Source organism: Carcharhinus amblyrhynchos, chromosome 10 (genome assembly GCF_965287045.1).
Source record: "Carcharhinus amblyrhynchos chromosome 10, sCarAmb.v2.hapA, whole genome shotgun sequence".
Taxonomy (NCBI): domain Eukaryota; kingdom Metazoa; phylum Chordata; class Chondrichthyes; order Carcharhiniformes; family Carcharhinidae; genus Carcharhinus; species Carcharhinus amblyrhynchos.
In genome coordinates, this window is record NC_137333.1 from 81,766,964 (window position 1) to 81,786,138 (window position 19,175).

The window sequence follows — 19,175 nt, forward strand, 5'->3', positions numbered from 1 at the left end:
CTTGATATTTTCCAGAGCATGATTTATCTACCGTCTTGAAGATAGTTCCAATTGTCATATTCCTATATTGGAGGGTGGGAGGGGAGTTCTTTTTCCTTTCAAATCTGTTGGATGAGTGCATTGTCTTGATGTGAGGAAAAGTCCAACAAGCTTTGAAGACCTCAGCTGAAATACTATTGCAGCTCAAGTTTTGTTATTATTCCTGTGTTTGATAGCTGTCATACTCTACAACAAGCAATCAGAGAAAAAATTTCCTGAAGATTGACACAGGTCATTTGGACCAAAATGGCCTTTTTTTATCTTGAACACTTCTATGTTCCTAATACCCACACCTCCCCAAGAATGTTGGGCAGTATCTTGCTGGGGTATTGAGGATCTTGGACAGCTGGCGAGAGACCTATGCTGTCTCTTTTCGGGAAGGCGCACTGAACCACAGGCACTTCAGGCAGTGAAGAGGCCAGCAACCAGCCTTCCCCAGGAGTCCAACCTTGGATCTCTCTTACCACCAGCCAGTCAGAGGCCAACAGTGCTTAAGCTCAGCAGTGCCACAGGGGCGGCTGTGGCCGCAGGAAACCAGAGTCCCAGGATCACAGAGGCATCCAGGACACAGGTAAGAAATGGGGGCAGGGAGGGTGAGAGGGCTGTCTGCGGAAACCTCCTACCTAAAGTCAACTTCCTCAATCAGGCACTAAGTGTCAACCATGGGCCTTCCCATGGTTGGAAGGGCGGAAAGGCGGCAGGGTTCTAGTAGGTCTCCACCCTGGCTAATTACATGCCCTTTCCACCCCCCACCTCCCTCCAAACTCACCACCTGTGAGAGCACAAGATTCCACCCATTAACTCTGTTCCTCTCTCCACAGGTGCTGTTCAACCTGGTGAGTTTTTCCAGCACCTTCTGTTTTTATTTTGGACTTCCAGCATCTGCTGGAATTTGCTTTTATGATTACACCTGCAAACAGATGTAAGGGCATGTTAATGAATCATCATTTGCCAGAGCATAATCTTTAATTTGGCTGATTATATCTTTTACAAATTAGAATTGAATTGTATTATGGGAGTTTATTGATTTTAAATGTTTGGAAATGTCAAAATATTTGTAAGATGCGTAGAACTTACTGACAAGGCAAAAATATTTATTTCAGGGATTTGTGGAGCATGTAAAGTGTATTTTAGGTTATTACTGTTACTGTCTTGGAAGGTGGTTCAGTTGATAGTTTTGCCTACAAGGAGGTGTGATTTCAAAGAACAATTCACATTACTTTTGCTTGATGTGCTACAACAATAGCAGCTTGTGAACTTGTATGTTACTTTTAATATAGAAAATACCCAATTGTGGATCACCAACAGACATATATATGAAAATGGATTCTAAGCTACGAAGGAAGCAATTTGGGATAGAGACTGAAAGCTAGTTTGAAGAGATAGGTTGTTTGTAAAGTGGAAGTAGTGCACAAGTTCATAGAGAAAGCTCTAATGAGCATAACTGAGGTAGTTGGAAGGTCTGCCACCAATGGTAGTTTGAAGGGAGGGACAGTGATTAATGTCACAAGAGTCATTATGCAATCCAAGCTGATGCCAGCTCTCTGTAGAGCAATCCAGTCAGCCCCATCCCCTCACTCTATTCCTGTGACCTCATAAGTTTATTTCCTTCAAGTGTCCATCCAACTTTCTTTGGGAAACATTCACCGTCTCCACTTTCAGTAGGCAGTGAGTTCCAGATCATTACTGGTCATTGCATAAATGTTTTCTCCACATCTCCTCTGCCAAAACCTTAAATCTATGTTCCATAGTCCTTGTACAACCATTGAGAACAGCTTTTCCTTGTCTATCTTATCTGCTCTTAATCTCCTTTGTTCCAAGGAGAATAACCACAGCTAATGCAACCTAACCCTGTCCATTCTAGTAAATCTTGTGGATGCCTTGTTAAGGACACTCACATCCCTTGGAAAGTGTGTTGGTGAATACTGGATGCAATAGCCCAACCAGTATTTATAAAGATGCATTGAAGCCTCAAAAGGAAGAGTGTTCAAGAGATTGCTGAAGCAAATGATCAATAGGGTGAGAGATGATTTTTGAAGAATATATAGACACGGACAATCATTTTGAATTGAATGCTCCTGGGTATCAGGAGCAAATCTAAGGAGCAGTGACAGGAATGAAGGACTACAGGAACTTTGTGTAAACAAGATGTACTTGATAGAGCTTAAACCAGGAGGTTATAAAATAAGGCAGGTGGAAATTTGGTAACAAATGTGTTACAGTAGTCGTCTAAAGGTGGCAAAGTTATGTATAAAAGTTTTGATGGCAGAGGAGGAGGTGGAAGGAAGATTGGCAATATTGAAGGGGTGTAATTCATACTTCTTGATGATAATTAGAATGTGCAATTTAATTTTCATCAAGGTGAAATGGGTCACTGATGTTGCAAATCTCTTGATTCAGCCTGAGAGAGGGAGGGGTTAGTGGCAAAAGAATGGACTTTGTATCAGATGGAATGACTTCAGTCTGCCAAATATTGAGATGAAGGAATATACCAGCGATACACCATATCTGATATTGCACAAACAGTCTAGCAGCACCAAAACTGTTAAAAGGAAGAGGAGGAATGAAGAGCTAGAACTGGATATTATCAACCCACATGTGGAAACTAACCCCATTCCTGTTATTGCTGCTGAAGGGCAGCATATGGGTAAAGGAGAGGAGTAGGGAAGCCTGGAGGTCCAGTACAGGGATGTGCTGCATAGTCAAAGGTGCTGCTCTTCAGGTGAGTCTACATCGCAACATTCACACTGCTTTCACCCTGTTTAGGTGAAAGGTCTTGGTAAGATTTGAGAAAATGCCAGAAAGTTCCCTGGTGTCCTTTCTACTAGCCATTTCTCAACCAACATGTCTTTAAACAAATTAACTCCTTGACCAAGTTGTTGCTTGTCTCTTGTTATTTTCTGGCCGTAGAATGGTTGTTTTATTTCCAGTCTAAATTACTCTCTCCATACCGAGCTTTGAGAGATGCCACACAAATGCAGGTTTAACATCGTAAGAAGAATAGACAAATTTCAGATTCAAACTATGTAAATATTGTCAAACACCAAATGTTGCCCAAGCTGCCAATCAAACTTCATTATTGGAGTTACAAATGCAAGACAATTAATCTTATTCACCAATTTAATTAACTAAGTACGAGCACACTGATGAATGCAATGGAAGATATTATTAATTTCATTCATAAAATACATTTCCCTTCTGGTTCTCCCTGCCTCATTACTTGCTCAATAACTTGTTACATCTCTAACTTTTCCAATTGTGATTGAAGATCTTTTGACTATGAACTGCATCACTCTCCCTTGATGTCGCTTGACCTGCTCAATATTTCCAGCATTTTCCTGCTTTTATTCGCAGGCTCTGCAATATTTTGTGTTTTTGTGCTGACAGTTCCTGTACTGAGGTGGCTCAGATTAAAGGTCTGCCGCTGAACAGTTACTGAATGTCAATTTGGGGAAAGTGAAATATATGCACATGTTCAGTTTTTGGGTAAAATAACCTAATCAGCTCAAATTAAAATGGTTGTATGATTGACACTGATTTTAGTTGATCATCAAGCCAAAATATGCTAAAGGTAAGTCCCGTATTTACAAAAAAGAGGTCATCCCAGGATTGACTCTTTCTTATAGGAAAACTGAAATAAAGTATACGATCAGTGGCGATCCTTAGATAAATCTATTGTTGAAGATTTCCTCTATGTGCCATACCTAACAAAGGGGACAAAAATTAAAAAAAACATGTTTACGATTGCACTGCACATTGTTCGCAGTGAAAATCTTCCATGTCAGATCTCAGGCAGTTTGGAAGACCCAGTGGCCTTTTGGATATGGGCTGAATAATGGAAGATTGCTGCTCAGAATCCCATGGTAGACTGATAAATGAATAATAGTTTCATTTCAAGAAAAGCTTTAAATGCTTCATTAATATATTCGGTACATTGACACAAGATTTATTTCGCTATGTAGTGAAGGGCTGACCGCATTTTGAGCACACTACGGAAAAAGTGTTAACGAATAACAAAGTAGTCATATTATTCATTTTATCCTATTAAAATAAAATAAGCAGCAAGTCTGTTCGCGAACAATATTCTTACATCACAACATTCACACTGCTTTCCTTAGAGATTTTCATTATGCAGTTAGTACAATGGAATATGAAGCTGCTGTTGCATTGTGGGTATCAGAGTAAATGTGGGCACCACATTTACTCTGCTTAGTTGTTGCAGCATGCTGAACAATACACTGAAGCAAAATTCACCATTTGATTTGGCTGTTTTAATTTCTAACTGTCTAGCCTTTGGCTTTCCATTCATCATGATGCTGCTCCAGCTGTCAATTTGTTCTATCACTTCTGCCTCTCCACCTTTCATGCCTTAGTTCTGAGTGTTGCCTAGGCTGTAAAATCTGATATGTTCTGAAAGTGAGCATGGGAATCCTAATCATGCAATTAACTCACAAGTGCGAGGAGCTCACAGATTTCTTTATCATGAAGATTGAGACCATCAGTTCAGCTGTCACTACCAGATCTCACTTCTTTTTGCTCACAAAGCCAGGCTTCCATGAAAGTTCCCGCTGTGGTCTAACTTTGAACCTGTATCTCATTTGTGTTTCTGTTCGCTCCTTGTGCTAGCTTTGCTTTGAGTTCATCTTTTCTCAGGGACCCAAATCCTATTCCCTTGGTTCCATTCGCACTAAGATGCTAAGCATCCTTCCCCTCTAAGCTGGCATGTCAGTTGATGTTGCAAAGTATTCCCTCAAACACTGATCCTTTCCTTTCAAAACAACCATCATCCCAACTCTAAAAAAAAATTGACTGTCCATCTTTGCAAATTGCTACTTTAACTCCAAGCTTCCTTTCCTCTCCAAAGTGCTTCAATGCACTGTTACCTCCTAGATTTGTGTCTGCAACTCTGTATCTCAGTCGCTAACATCAGATTTCCATCCTTGCCATAGCATTCAGATGGGACCAAAGGAAGTCTTTCTTGTCTGTGTCCATAGTGCACTTTTGAGCTTTATACTTCACAATATTTCTGCAGTTTTTAGCACAACACCATTCACCTCTAACATTTCTCTTCTGTTCAGTGTGATGCCGCTCCTTTGGTTCTGCCCTTTCCTCAAATCATAGCCAGAGCACTTCCAATAACGGCCCCACTGTCCACTCCAGTAATGTTACCTCTGGAGTCCCTTGACAATCTGTTTTTGACCCCCTCTCCTTCATCTATATGCAGCCAGTTAGTGTCAGCATTCAAAGGCATTGGATCTAGTTCCACATTTATGCTGCCGACCATGCAGTTGTACCACTCCACCTCCTCTTCCAATCTATCCATCATCTCTGCATTCAGACTGCTAGTCAGATAATTACTATCACTGAGGCACAATGGCAGCAGTGTTCACCGTCTACAAGATGCACTGCAGCAACTTAACAAGGCTCCTTCAACAGTACCTTCCAAACCCACTACCTCTTCCACCCAGAAGAACCCAGGGCAGCAGATGCATGGGATAAACACCCCCTGCAAGTTTTCTTCCAGCTCAAACACTGTCATAACTTGGAACTGTATGTTTGTTATTTCACTGTAGCTGGGTCAAAATCTTGGAACTCCCCAACACTGAGGGGAGTGCCCATACCTCAAGGACTGCAGCAGTTCAAGGAGGCAGCTCACCATCACCTTCTCAAGGCAATTAGGGATGGGCAGTAAAAATGCTGGTCTAGCCAGCAACACCATGTCCCATGAAAGTAATTTTTCAAAAATGTCCTGAATAAAGTCGCAATTTTCAGCCTCTTCTATAAACCATTTATCCTCGCCATGATTTTGTCTATGTCTTTCCCTGTCAAGTTGAACCAAATTGTTTGCCTCCTCACCATCATAGGAGGTGGCATGATGGCACAGTGGTTAGCACTGCTGCCCCACAGTGCCAGGGACTCAGGTTCAATTCCGGCCTCAAGTCACTGTCTGTGTGAAGTTTGCATATTCTTCCCATGTCTGTGTGGGTTTCCTCCGGGTGCTCCAGTGTACTCCTACAATCCAAAGATGTGCGGGTTAGGTTGATTGGCCATGCTAAATTGACCCGAGTGTTAGGGGATTTACAGGGTAAATATGTGGGGTTATGGGAATAGGGTCTGGGTGGGATTGTGGTTGGTGCAGACTCAATGGGCTGAATGGCCTCCTTCAGCACTGTAGGGATTCTATGAAAGTCAGTGGTATAGTGGTAATGTTACTAGTCTAGTAATCCAGCTAATTCTTTGGAGCCATGGGTTCAAATCTCACCAAATCAGCTGGAAGAACTTGAATTCTGTTACTAAATCTAGAATTTAAGCTAGTCTCAGTAATGGTGGAACTATCAATTGTTGCAAAAACCCATCTGGTTCACTCATTTCCTTTACAGAAAGGAAATCTGCCACGTGGCATGGTGGCACAGTGGTTAGCACTTCTGCCTCACAGCACCAGGGACCCGAGTTCAATTCCAGCCTTGGGTCACTGTCTGTGTGGAGTTTGCACATCCTCCTCATGTCTGCGTGAGTTTCCTCTGGGTGCTCCGGTCTCCTTCCACACTCCAAAGATATGCGGGTTAGGTTGATTGGCCATGCTAAATTGACCCTAGTGTCAGGGGATTTACAGGGTAAATATGAGGGGTTATGGGAATAGAGCCTGGGTGGGATTGTGATTGGTGCAGAATCAATGGGCCGGATGGCCTCCTTCTGCATTGCAGGAATTGTATGTATGAAATATGGTTGACTCTCAAATGCCTAGCCAGCCACTCAGTTCAAGGGATTGGCAACAAATACTGGCTTGGCAAGTGACGCCCATATCCCACAAAAGAATGAGAAGTAAATCTTATTTGATCTGACCGGCACTCACAACTCCATGTGACAAAAAAAATCTAGCTTCCACCTTTGTAATATCACCCAGCCCATTTGTAACAAATCCATCCCTCTGTCACCGCCAGACTCAACTATTCCAAAGCTATTTGGACAGACTCCTATTCATTAACTTCTGTAAACTTTAGCCCATATGAAACTCTGTAGCACATCCCTTACTGAGCACGAGGTTGACATTAACTTACAATAGCTTCTGGGCCCAAATGTCTCAAGATTTTCATGCTTGCATTGTTCCTACATGGCAATGTCTCTCTGTTTCTCTCTAATCTCTCCCAGTCTCTCTAAACATGTGAAAACACTGCATTCTTCTAACTCTGGTCTTTTATGCATCGAGACTCCTTTCACCCACTTCAGTGAACATGTGGTTAGCACTGCTGTCAAGAGCTCGGGCTCAATTCTGGCCTTGGGTTATTGTCTGTGTGGAGTTTGCACGTTCCCCCCAAGTCTGCGTGGATTTCCACCAGGTGCTTCAGTTTCCTCCCAATATGTGCAGATTAGGTGGATTGGCCATGGTAAATGTGCAGGGTTGTAGGGTTAGGGTGGGGCAGGGGGAGGGAAGGACCTGGATAAGATGCTGTTTCAGAGAGTCATTGCCGACGTGATGGACCAAACAGCCTTCTTTCCACTGTAGGGATTCTACATGTTCTACTGTCTAGGCCCTAACCTCCCTGCCTCTCACCTCCCTTTTCTCCTTTAAGATCCTCCTTAAAACCATGCAAAATTTATGGTCACTTTCTCCTCTCCCCCAAGTATATTCTTCATTGGCTTGGTATCCACTATCTGATTATGTTTCTGTGACGTGCCTTAGTATATTTTTACATTAAAAGTCATATAGAGTTGCAAGGTTTGTAAAATGATTGTTTTAGAGCTGTTTTACAGTAAATCATCTTTTAGTTTTTACTGATTGAAAAACATGACAGTCCTGTCTGAATCAGGCTAAATTGATTAGTCTAAATTTTACCTCTGCCACTACATAACAATGCAAGTGGACAGTGTAACAGCAGCTCCCTCTCTTGTGGTAAACATTGTCAGAATAACAGTAAGTGGTGCAGTTTAAATACATCATATAAATTGCCAGAATATTTCAATCATCTAGCAACATTTGCTAAGACTGAAATCATAATGATTTGATGCAAGGGAAACATACATTTTCAGATACCAGCTCTTAATGCTGACACAACATTGAATGCAATCCCATAGTTTCAGTGTTACTTAATCCTTAGAACTACAACAAGCAGTGTGATTATATTCAACACTGTTAGCAAAGTTAAATCTCTTTGCATCTTGAGTATAAAGTTGCAAAGACCCAGAAGAATCTAAGAACATAGAAAATAGCATTCATGGAAGTTAAATTTGTAGTTTTAACTTGACTTAGTTTATTTTAGCCTGTACAGCTACAATGAGTCAAAGGAGTATTCCTTTACTACATTATGAAATATAACATTTATTTAGCTCAGTAACTTATTACCTATGTCTTTACAAATTTTATATAACTTTACAATAGTCATACATACCTTCTATATACTTCATTGTGAGAGAAAATTTTCACACCAAATTTCTTCCTATGCAATTCACAAACACTCAGTGCTGATTGTGTATATGGCTTCAAGTAAAGGAATAATGGAATGAAGCAAAAGAAAAACAGAGATGCAGACCTACAGACAAAATACCTGCTAGTAAAGATAGCTGAGTAAGAAGCAGCTATCATAAGCAAATGCTTTTCTGCGTAAGACTGACGTCTGTGATTCAGGAGTGGGTGGTTCAGGTGGTTTCTTAAGGCTGCATCATAGATGTCAATTAAACCAACTGCAAGTACCCCATGAACATTAAACAAATCGGCCCCTTTGACAATATAAAAAAATGAATAATTTAGAATCTGAATACATGATTCAACTTACAGTCAGACACCAAATAGCAAATGACTCATCCAGTATCCTACATAAAATTACTTGCTGGAGGCTTTCAACTAAGATTGCTGTTGACGTATAACTGCATCCCATATCACATTTAAAATACCAGGTTTCACATTATTTAGGTTATTTAGCACATTCTTGGACAAATTAAAAATAACATGTTACCTTCATAAACTAATAGATGCCACAGATATGTTGACTATAAAAGAAAAATCCAAAGTCTAGCTAATCTAAGTATCAGTCACCAATTAAACTAAATACTTCAATTTTTAAACATGATCTAAAAATTATGCGTTTTGGTGCAGGGGTAAAGAATTATTCCTTTCATTGCTAGAATTGAACTATTGCATTCATCAAAACTCCTAGCTATATATGTTTGGGGATTATTCAAAAACACTGATGAGCATGATGATATTCATTATTACATTTCATGAAAATCATGTCTTACAAATTACCATATCCTCTCAAAATCATTTAGATTGTATCTTCTGCTCAGTGCAACATTAACAATTGAGCAATGCTATCTCCAGTTGTTTTTCTGTGCACATACACAAAATCTATAGACAAGCAAGTGGGTGGGTTTTCATCAGTGATTCATGCATAATTGCTCCTGACTGGCATAGAAAAACCTGAATATTTTTCAATGAGATTTTTATTAACACAATAACTAGGACATACCTTGGATTCTACAGAAGAATGTCTTTTTAACCCAAGACTTCCAATTCCCATTGACTAAAAGCCAACACAGTAGAATTGAAGGTCTCTTTATTTCTAAAATTGTAAATTAGAAATCATTACCTCATTCAAATGAAGATGAGAATGCTGAAATGTTCATAACGCAGCAGCAATCGGATCTACATTTGCATCTTTTTGATAACAGTCAATGGTTCTCATCTCCAAACTCAAATCAAACTGATGACTAGACATGATAGTATTACACACTTTGTGCATTCCAAATGCAATTCTGGGAACAAAAGATTCCCAGCTCGGCATCCCTCACTGGCAATAAACTCCTATTTATATTACTCAATAGTTAACTTCAGAACACGTAGAAGTGAAACATTTAAATGACCTCAGAGATTTGCAAAACCTCTGCAAAAATGGGCATAATAAAATTTTACAAAACCAAAACAGAAAATGCTGGAAAAGCCTCAAGAGGTCTGGCAGCATCTGTGGAGACAAAAAATAGGGTCAATGTTTCAAGTCTGCATGAATCTCCTTCAGAGCTGTCTTTCTCTGTCTCTCTCTCTCCCCACAGATGCTGTCAGACCTGCTGAGATTTTCCAGCATTTTCTGTTCTTGTTTCAGATTCCAGCATCTGTAGTATTTTGCTTTTATTTTACTAAAGCTTTGACGAAAACTCATTTCCAAGAATGTCACAGATCAGATCAACTTCAAAAGAGGTCCAAGAAATGTTAAAAAGAACTCCAATGTAAAATATGGGAATGTCAGCTGGCCACCGAAGAACTCATGCAATTGCACTTTTGTTTCCATATCTCACAGTCACCCTCCACAAAAATTGTCCTTCCCTGTAATGCAGACATGCAATTTCTAATGCTTATAACCCTCCACTTTCTCTCAATGCAGGAATGCACACAATCTCAGGGAGAGGCAGAGATTATGGACGGGATTTTTCAGCCTCACTCGTCCCAAAACCATAACATCCCACCCAAGGTCAACAGACATTTCCATTGTCCGCCCTTGCCCGCTTTGATTCTGTGGCGGGTGTGGTGGTAAAATTCAGGCTCTTGTTTGGGGGTGCAGGGGATGCCAATGACAGCCACTGGCAACATATGCACACCTAGTCCACTGGAAGGAGGTCTCGTTCTCGAAAGTTGCAGGTGTCAGCAACAACCTGTTGTGAGGCACTGATGCTCACACATTTCAAGAACACTGATCCTCTGCTTCTAGATCATGTGGCAAGTCTCACCTCTTTGGAGCGAGATCCCTCTGTCCAACTCCTCTGTACTGTGGAGAAGGCAGTGCATGTTGTTACTTTGGGTGTTATTGTTCTCACTGCTCCTCTTACTCTTGTTTAGTGGTACATGGTAGAGCTTATTGGGGTCCTCCCATGTCATAGTGAAGGGTGGCAGCAGGAAAAAGCAGCTGAAGCTGAATAAAATGCAAGACAAGGCATGTCTTCAGGAAATTGGCAATCACCTATCAAGCACTCAACACACTGAGGAGGAATGCAATGAGCAGCAGTTTCTCCCCTGGCATGATTTCAGCTCTTCAATTTCAACGAGGAGGCAATCCCCCGCTGAGGACTTACCTCAGTGACCCTGGCAAGTTACTGACTTGTTTTTGAAGGTTGCAACAAGTAGATAAAGGGAGCTAGTCGATGTCTTTTTTCTTGAATATCCAGACGTAAAACAGATCCGAGCCCGGAATCCTCATTCTAGCGCGCCCATACGTTTTTTGCCGGCTCCAGTCCTGTCCGCGCTGTGGGGCGGGGCATAGTGCTGCTGGAACGATCGGAGCTCTGAACTGCACATGCACAGTTCGAAAGAAACCTGAAACAGCAAGCCTGGGCACGAAAGAGAAAAACAGAGGGAGCCGGGGACGGGGGGGATGGGAGTGGGGGGCGGGGGGGGAAGGAGGAGGTGAGCCACAATCGGACCCCCCTGGGATGCAGGCCCGCCGCCCCCCCAATCAGATCCCTCCTGGGAGGCAGCCCCCCCTGCACCCGATCAGCACCCCTCCTCGCCCCCCCCCCCGGGAGGCAGCCGCCCCCAGCAATCAGACCCCCACAGGAGGCAGCCCCCTGGCAGACCTCCCTCTCCCCATGGTCAGATCCCCCAGGGAGGCAGGTTCTCCCCGGCCCACCGCCGTGATCAGAACCCTGCCGCCGCACCCCCCGCCCCCCCGCCACCCCCCCGGGAGGCAGGCCCCCCCCCTCAGCAGGGCACACCCCCAACTTACCTGGATTGCTGCTCTCCCTCCACCATCCTGCTGACCTGCATTCGTTGATGTGGAGATGCTGGCATTGGACTGGGGTCAACACAGTAAGAAGCCTCCCTGGGGGGGACTTTAACCTGGTGTTGAGAGACTTCTTACTCCAGTCATTGGACAGCCTCTGAACCCGCCCTGCCCTCCCCAACGAGAGCCCTGGCCCCCCTTCCGGCAGACGCCAGCAGAAGGCCAGGAAGGTGCTGCAGGCTCTCCAAAGAGTGCCGTAAGAAGTCTCACAACACGAGGTTAAAGTCCAACAGGACTTTCCAACAGGACTTTAACCTGGTGTTGTGAGACTTCTTATTGTGTTCAACCCAGTCCAACGCCGGTATCTCCACATCAACTAGTGCAGGTCAGAAGGATGATGGAGGGACTGCAGCAATCGAGGTAGGTTGGGGGTGTGCTCTGCTGAGGAGTGGGGCCTGCCTCCCGGGGTGGGGTGGTGGTCTGATTGCGGTGGGCGGGGAGTGCTGCCTCCCTGAACGGGGGGGCGTCTGACCATGGGGGGGGTCTGCCGGCAGGGCCTGCCTCCCGGTGGGTGGGGGTGTTTATTGTGGTCGGGGGGAGGTGGATCGCGGAGGGGTGCGCTCTGCCGAGGGGGGCCTGCCTCCCGGGGGGGTCCAATCGCGGGGAGGGTGGGGGTCTGTCGGGGTGGTTAGCGGGGGGTCTGTGAAGGGTGCTCGAGGAGAATGGGCTTCGGAGGTTCCCCTGCAGAATAGGAATCCGCTTCAGATTTTTATCTGCAGGTTGGTAACAGCGCAGATCCGGAACTGACTCGGAGACGGTAAAGTGGGGTTTGGAGGTAGAGTTGGGCGTGCCATTCATTAAATCGATTTAAATGCATACTAATACACTTAAATTGTCAGGCCACCTGATTGGGGAATGGACCAGATTCGAAAAACGGGCGCGAATTTTTGGTAAAATCGGGCCCCGTGTCCACATTTTCTGATGATACAAAACATGCTGGGAGCAGGACACAAAGATCTGCAGAGAGATACAGGCAGATTGAGTGATCTGCAAGATTTTAATGTGAAGAACGAGGCTACTCACTTTGCTCATGAGAACAGAAAAGCAAAATATTTTTATTTTGTAGAAGGTGTGTTGGGCAGCACAGTGGTTAGCACTGCTGTCTCACGGTGCCAGGTACCCGGGTTCAATTCTTGGGTCACTGTCTGTGTACAGTTTGCACATTCTCCCCCTGTCTGCATGGGTTTCCTTCAGGTGCTCCAGTTTCCTCCCACAATCCAAAGACGTGTGAGTTAAGTTGATTGGCCACGCTAAACTGACTCTGAACGTCAGGGAGATTAGCAGGGTAAATATGTGGGATTATGGGGATAGGTCCTAGGTGGCATTGTGGTCGGTGCAGGCTCAATGGGCTGAATGGCTTCCTTCTGCACTGTAGGGATTCTATGATTCTATGAATAGGGAAATGGCAGAGAAACTCAGCAATTGCTTTGTGTGAGTCTTCATAGAAGAAGATACAGAAAATCTCCCAGAAACACTCTGGAACCAAGGAGCTTCTGAAATTAAGGAACCAAAAAAAAAATCAGTATGGCAAAAAGCCAATGGTTGAAAAACTATTTTATTGAAGGTTGAAAAATCCCTTGAATGCGTTGGTGGTTATCTTTCAAAATTCTATAGATTTTGGAAAGGTTCCTGCAGACTGGAAAGTAACCAACACAACCCCACTATTTAGGAAGGAAGGGAGGGAGAAAATGGAGGACTTCAGACTTGTTTGATGTCAGGGAGAATCTATTATACATGGGTGTAATAGCTGGACACGTGAAAAATAATGATGTGTTTGGGCAGAGCCAATGTGGAAATCACCTTTGACAAATCTGTTGGAAATTTTACTCATGGCATATAGCATAGCATAGATAAAGGAGAAACAATCGATATAATTACTTATAGCATAGGTAAAGCAGAACTGATCGATGTGGCATATTTGGATTTCAGAAGGCTTTTGATGAAGTCCCACAAAGTTGGTTAGTAAGAAAATTGGAGCACATGGGATCAGATTCAGAATTGGTCACAGACAGAAAACAGAGAATCGGAACAAATGCATCATTCCTAGAATGGTGGGCTGTTACTTGTTGAGGTACTGCAAGGATCAGTGCTGGAGCCACAGCTGTTCAGAGTTCATGAGTGCAATTTTATGGCTTCGTATTGCCAGGTGTAAATCCCACTTTGTCAGGAAGATTTGGGCGTGAAGCCTATAGGGAGATCTGCAACAGGTGCAAAACAGCTTGCAACCTTCCCAGAACCCCCACCCCACCCCCTCACACACAATCAGCTCCACACCCAGCGAGGGCTTAAACCTGATTACCATGGATTTAAATCCACAAACAGAGACCAGTAATGAATTATACGATTGGAAGGCACTGCACCTAGCATCCTGACAAAGGGTGAGGCCTGAAGCGGCAGGTCATGAAGGGATGGGGCCTGATGGGGAACAACCTAATGCCTGAAATCTAAATTTGGGAGATTTCATATCTGCAATCTATGGTGGGGAGAGTTCATGCCAGCTATCAATGAATGGGGGAGAATCATGCTCATGCCATCAGTGATGGAAAGGGATGGGGGGGAGGGGCCCAATGTCTGTGGAGGTGAGGGGGATCTTTAAATTCAATTTGAACTTGGGGTACCCCTTTCTTTTATGAAGCGGAATGTTGTTGGGCTCCACCTCTCACAATGATGGTGTAAAATTCGCCCTCTTCAAAAAAGTGTCAAGAGTGGGAAAATCTCATTGGAAAACTGTTTCCATGCTGTAAACCTCTAAGACTCTATGATTCTATAACTTGCCTGAGGAACAGATCAGTCTTCTGACTGAACCTGACACTTTGGCCGGAATTCTCCAACCTCACTCTCAGCTGGGATTCTTCGGTCCTGCAGCAGTGAATGGAGATTTGTCTGGGCACCAAATTCTACTCCTGCTTGCAAAGGTGGCAGGGTGTATGACATCAGAGAATTCCAGCCTTTGCCATATTTTGGGAAAAATTCCAGCCGATGTAAATGATTTGGATATCGGAAACAAACGTAATATTTCCAGGTTTGCCGACGACACATAACTAAGTGGGACTGTAAATCGTGAGGAGGTTTCAAGGAGGCACTAATGGGATTTGGACAGTCTAAGTGAACGGAGATGAAGATGGCAGATAGACTATAATGTGAATGAATGTGAAGTTATACACTTAGTGAGAAAAAGCTGAAAGGCAGAATATTTCTTGAATGGTAAGTGGCTGGAAAGTGTTTATGTCCAAAGGGACATGGGTGTCCTTGTAACAAATTAAACTCTGGCATGGAGGTGCAGCAAGCAATTAGGAAGGCAAATGATATATCAGCCTTCATCTCAAAAAATACATGAGTAAAGATAAAAACAGAAAATGCAGGAAAAAAAACCTCAAGAGGTCTGGTAGCATCTATGGCGTGAGAAACAGAATTAGCGTTTTGAGTCCATTTGACTCTTCAGTCACACAAATAGAGTTGTACAGGCTCGAAATGCTAACTCTGTTTCTATTCCCACAGGTGCTGCCAGACCTGCTGAGATTTTCCAGCATTTTCTGATTTTATTTAAGGTTTCCAGTATCTGCAGTATTTTGCTTTTATTACAGAAGCATAGGTGACTTGCCACAATTGTACAGAGCCTTGGTGAGACCACAGCTGGAGTATTGTGAGCAATTTGGGTCTCCTTATCTAAGAAAGGATCGAAGAAGTTTGCAAATGACATAAAAATAGGTGGAGTTGTGGACAAAGAGTTGTCAAAGGATACAGCAGGATATATATTAATTTCAGATATGGGCAGAGAAACGGCAGAAGGCGTTTAATTCAGGTAAGTGTGACGTGCTGCACTTTAGGAGATCGAACGTTAAGGGTAAGTATAGAGTTAATGGCAGCAGGACCCTGAACTGTCCGTGTGGAGTTTGCATGTTCTCCCCGCGTCTGTGTGGGTCTACTCTGGGTGCTCTGGTTTCAGCCCACATTTTGAAAGGTGTGCTGGTTAGTTGCACTGACCCAAACAGGCGATGGGCTGTGGCGACTAGGGAAATTTCACAGTAACTTCATTGTAGCGTTAATGTAAGTCTTACTTGTGACTAATTAATAAACTTTTGGGTGGCACGATAGCACAGTGGTTAGCTCTGCTGCTTCACAGCTCCAGTGACCTGGGTTCGATTCCTGGCTTGGGTCACCGTCTGTATGGAGTTTGCACATTCTCCTTGTGTCTGCGTGGGTTTCTTCCGGGTGTTCCGGTTTCCTCCCACAGTCCAAAGATGTGCAGGTTAGGATGATTGGACATGCTAAAATTGCCCCTTACTGTCCTGAGATACATAGGTTAGAGTGATTAGTGGATAAATGTGTTGAGATATAGGGATAGGGCCTGGGTGAAATTGTGTTCGGTGCGGACTCAATGGGCCAGATGGCCTCTTTCTGCCTGCAGGGTTTCTATGATTTCTATGATGAACAGTACTAATGTACAGAAGGATCTTGAAGTTCAAGTCCATAGCTCCCTGCAAGTGGCCACACAAGTAGATAGGGTGGTAAAGGCATGCTTGTCTTTATTGGTTGAGGCATTGAGTACAAGAGAGTCAGAATGTCATGTTGCAGCTTTATAAAACTTTGGTTAGGCCGGACTTAGAATATGGTGTTCAATTCTGGTTGCCACATTTCAGGAAGAAAGTGGAGGCTTTGGAGAGAGTGCAGAAGAGGTTTATCTGCCTGGATTATAGGAGCTATAAAGAGAGGCTGGGCAAACTAGGGTTGTTTTCTCTGGAGCACTGGGGGCTGGGGAGAGACCTGAGGGGTGTCTATAAAATTATGAGAGGCATGGATAGTGTTGATAGTCAGAATCTTTTTCCCAGAGTTGAAATGCCTAATACAAGGGAGCGTGCATTTAAGGTGAGAGGGGGAAAGTTCAAAGGAGATGTGAGGGGCAAGTTTTTTTACACAGAGGCGGCTGGAGCACGCAGCCACGGGTAGTGGTACAGGCAGATACAATAGGGACATTTAAGGGGCTTTTAGATAAGCATATGAATATGCAAGGAATAGAGGGATATGGATCAAGGGTTGGTTTAATTTGGCGTCATTTTTGGCACAATATTGTGAGCCAAATAGCCTGTTCCTGAGCTGTACTGTTTCACGTTCAATGTAAAGGATATACTTGCCATGGAAGGAGCACAATGGGGGTTCTCTAGACCAATCCCTGGGATGGCAGGCTTGTCTTATGAGGAGAGATTGAGGAAGCTGGGCTTATATTATTTAGAGTATTGAAGAATGACAGGTGATCTCATTAAAACTTTCTAAATTCTTACAGGGCATAATGTGGCAGATGTAGATCAGATCTTTCCCCTGGCTGGTCTAGAACCAGAGGACACAGTCTGAGAAAGGTGCAGGCTATTTTAAGGCTGAGATGAGAAGGAATTTCTTCACTTAGTGGTGAATCTTTGGAATTCTCTACCTGCAGGGTCTGTGGAAGCACGTTCAAGGCAGAAATTCCGGGTACAAACGACATCAAAATGTGGAAAGGCAAGGCTGAGGTAGAATATCAGCCATGGTCAAATTGAATGATAGACCAGGCTCGATGGGTCGAATGGCCCACTCCTGCTCCGATGCTGATGTTCAGAGGTACTCAGGTGTACTTGTACAAGGAACACAAAAGTTAGCATACAGTACAGCAAGTGATTAGGAAGGTGAATAACATGTTGGCCTTTATTGCAAGAGAATTGGAGTACAAGAAGAAAGAAATATTGCTGCAATTGTACAGGGCTTTGGGGAGACCACATCTGTCGTCCCTCTGTGTAGGGTTTTGGTCTCCATATATAAGGAAAGATATAATGGAGGCAGTACAGCAGAAGGTTTACTAAATTGGCCCCTGGGATGAGAGAGCTGTCATATGATGATAGACCAAATTTACTGGCCTATATTCTCTTCAGTTTAAAAGAATGAGAGGTGATCTGATTGAAATATAAATGATTCTGAATGGGCATGACAGAATGGATACAGATGTTTCTAGAACATGGGCACAGTCTCTGGATCAGGGATAATCATTTAGGATTGAAGAGGAGAAATTTTCACTCAAAGCGTCGTCACTTTTCAAATGATTTATCCCAGAGGGATGTGGATGTTCCATTCTAGAACATATTTAAAGTTGAGGCAGATAGATTTCTGGCCCTCAGAGAATAAAGGACGTAGTCAGCGGGAAGGAATGTGAAATTGAAAACCAAGATCAGCCACAATTATATTGAATGGAGCTGTGGTTTGATGAGCCATTTGGTCTGCTCCAGCTCCTATTTCTGATGTTAACAACATCTTGATTTTAAAATCCTTATCCTTGTTTTTAAATTTCTTCTTGGTCTCACCCCTTCCCATCTCAGCAATACCCTCCAGCTCCCCAGTCTCTGAGATATCAGTGCTTCTTCGATTTTAGCCTCATAAGCATTCTCAATTTTAATCACTCCAAAATTGGCCACTGTACCTTCAGCAGCCCAGGCCTTAAGCTCTACACTTTCTGCCCTAAACTGCTTCACTGCTTTTCATCTATTTCCTCCTTTAAGATGCACTGTGAAACCAATTTCATCGACCAAGCTTTTGGTCATCTATCCGTATCTTATATGCCTTAGTGTCAAATTTTCCTAGCACCGCATCATTACCTCCAGAGTCCCCAAAGGATTGACCCTTGAACCCATCCTCTGCTTAATCAAGATGCTATGGGCAACATCATCCACAGACATGGGCCCAAGTTCCAGATTATGCACACAGCACCAAGATTTACTTTCTACCAACCCTTCAGTGCTTGTGTTTACAGACTGTTTATCCAACATTGTCTTATTTCAGCTTATTCCTTTTTTTGCATTTCTTCCTCAAAGAACAAAGAGAACAAAGAAAATTACAGCACAAGAACAGGCCCTTCGGCTCTGCAAGTCTGCACCAACCATGCTACCCAACTGAACTAAGACTCCCTACCCTTCCGGAGACCATATCCCTCTATTTCCATTCTATTCATATATTTGTCAAGGTGCCCCTTGAAAGTCACTATTGTATCTGATTCCACAATCTCCCCCAACAATTGAGAGGAGTTCCAAACACCCACCACCCTCTGTGTAAAAAACTCACCTCATACATCTCCTTCAAACCTTGCCCCTTGCACATTAAACTTATGTCCCCTAGTACTTGACTCTTTCACCCTGAGAAAAAGCTTCTGACTATTCACTCTGTCCATGCCCCTCATAATCTTGTAGTCGTCTATCAGGTCGCCCCTCAACCTCTGTCATTCTAGTGAGAACAAACCAAGTTTCTCCAACCTCTCCTCATAACTAATGCTATATACCAAGAAACCTCCTGATAAATTTTTTCTGTACCCTCTTCAAAGCCTCCACATCCTTCTGGTAGTGTGGCGACCGGAGT

General features: G+C 43.4%; 1 protein-coding gene across 3 annotated transcripts in view; it reads right to left on the minus strand.

Annotated features, from left to right (window-relative positions):
• Positions 1-19,175, minus strand: part of dclk1a (doublecortin-like kinase 1a) — a 314,126-nt gene that overhangs the window by 86,205 nt on the left and 208,746 nt on the right. The window contains exon 1 of one of the 3 annotated variants that reach the window (XM_080197469.1): positions 8,427-8,572. The exons of the other annotated variants lie outside the window; for them this stretch is intronic. Coding sequence (XP_080053595.1) covers positions 8,427-8,442 — 16 coding nt within the window. The 5' untranslated portion in view covers positions 8,443-8,572. Of the gene's footprint in view, positions 1-8,426; positions 8,573-19,175 lie in introns of those variants that run through there. 3 annotated transcript variants of the gene reach the window in all.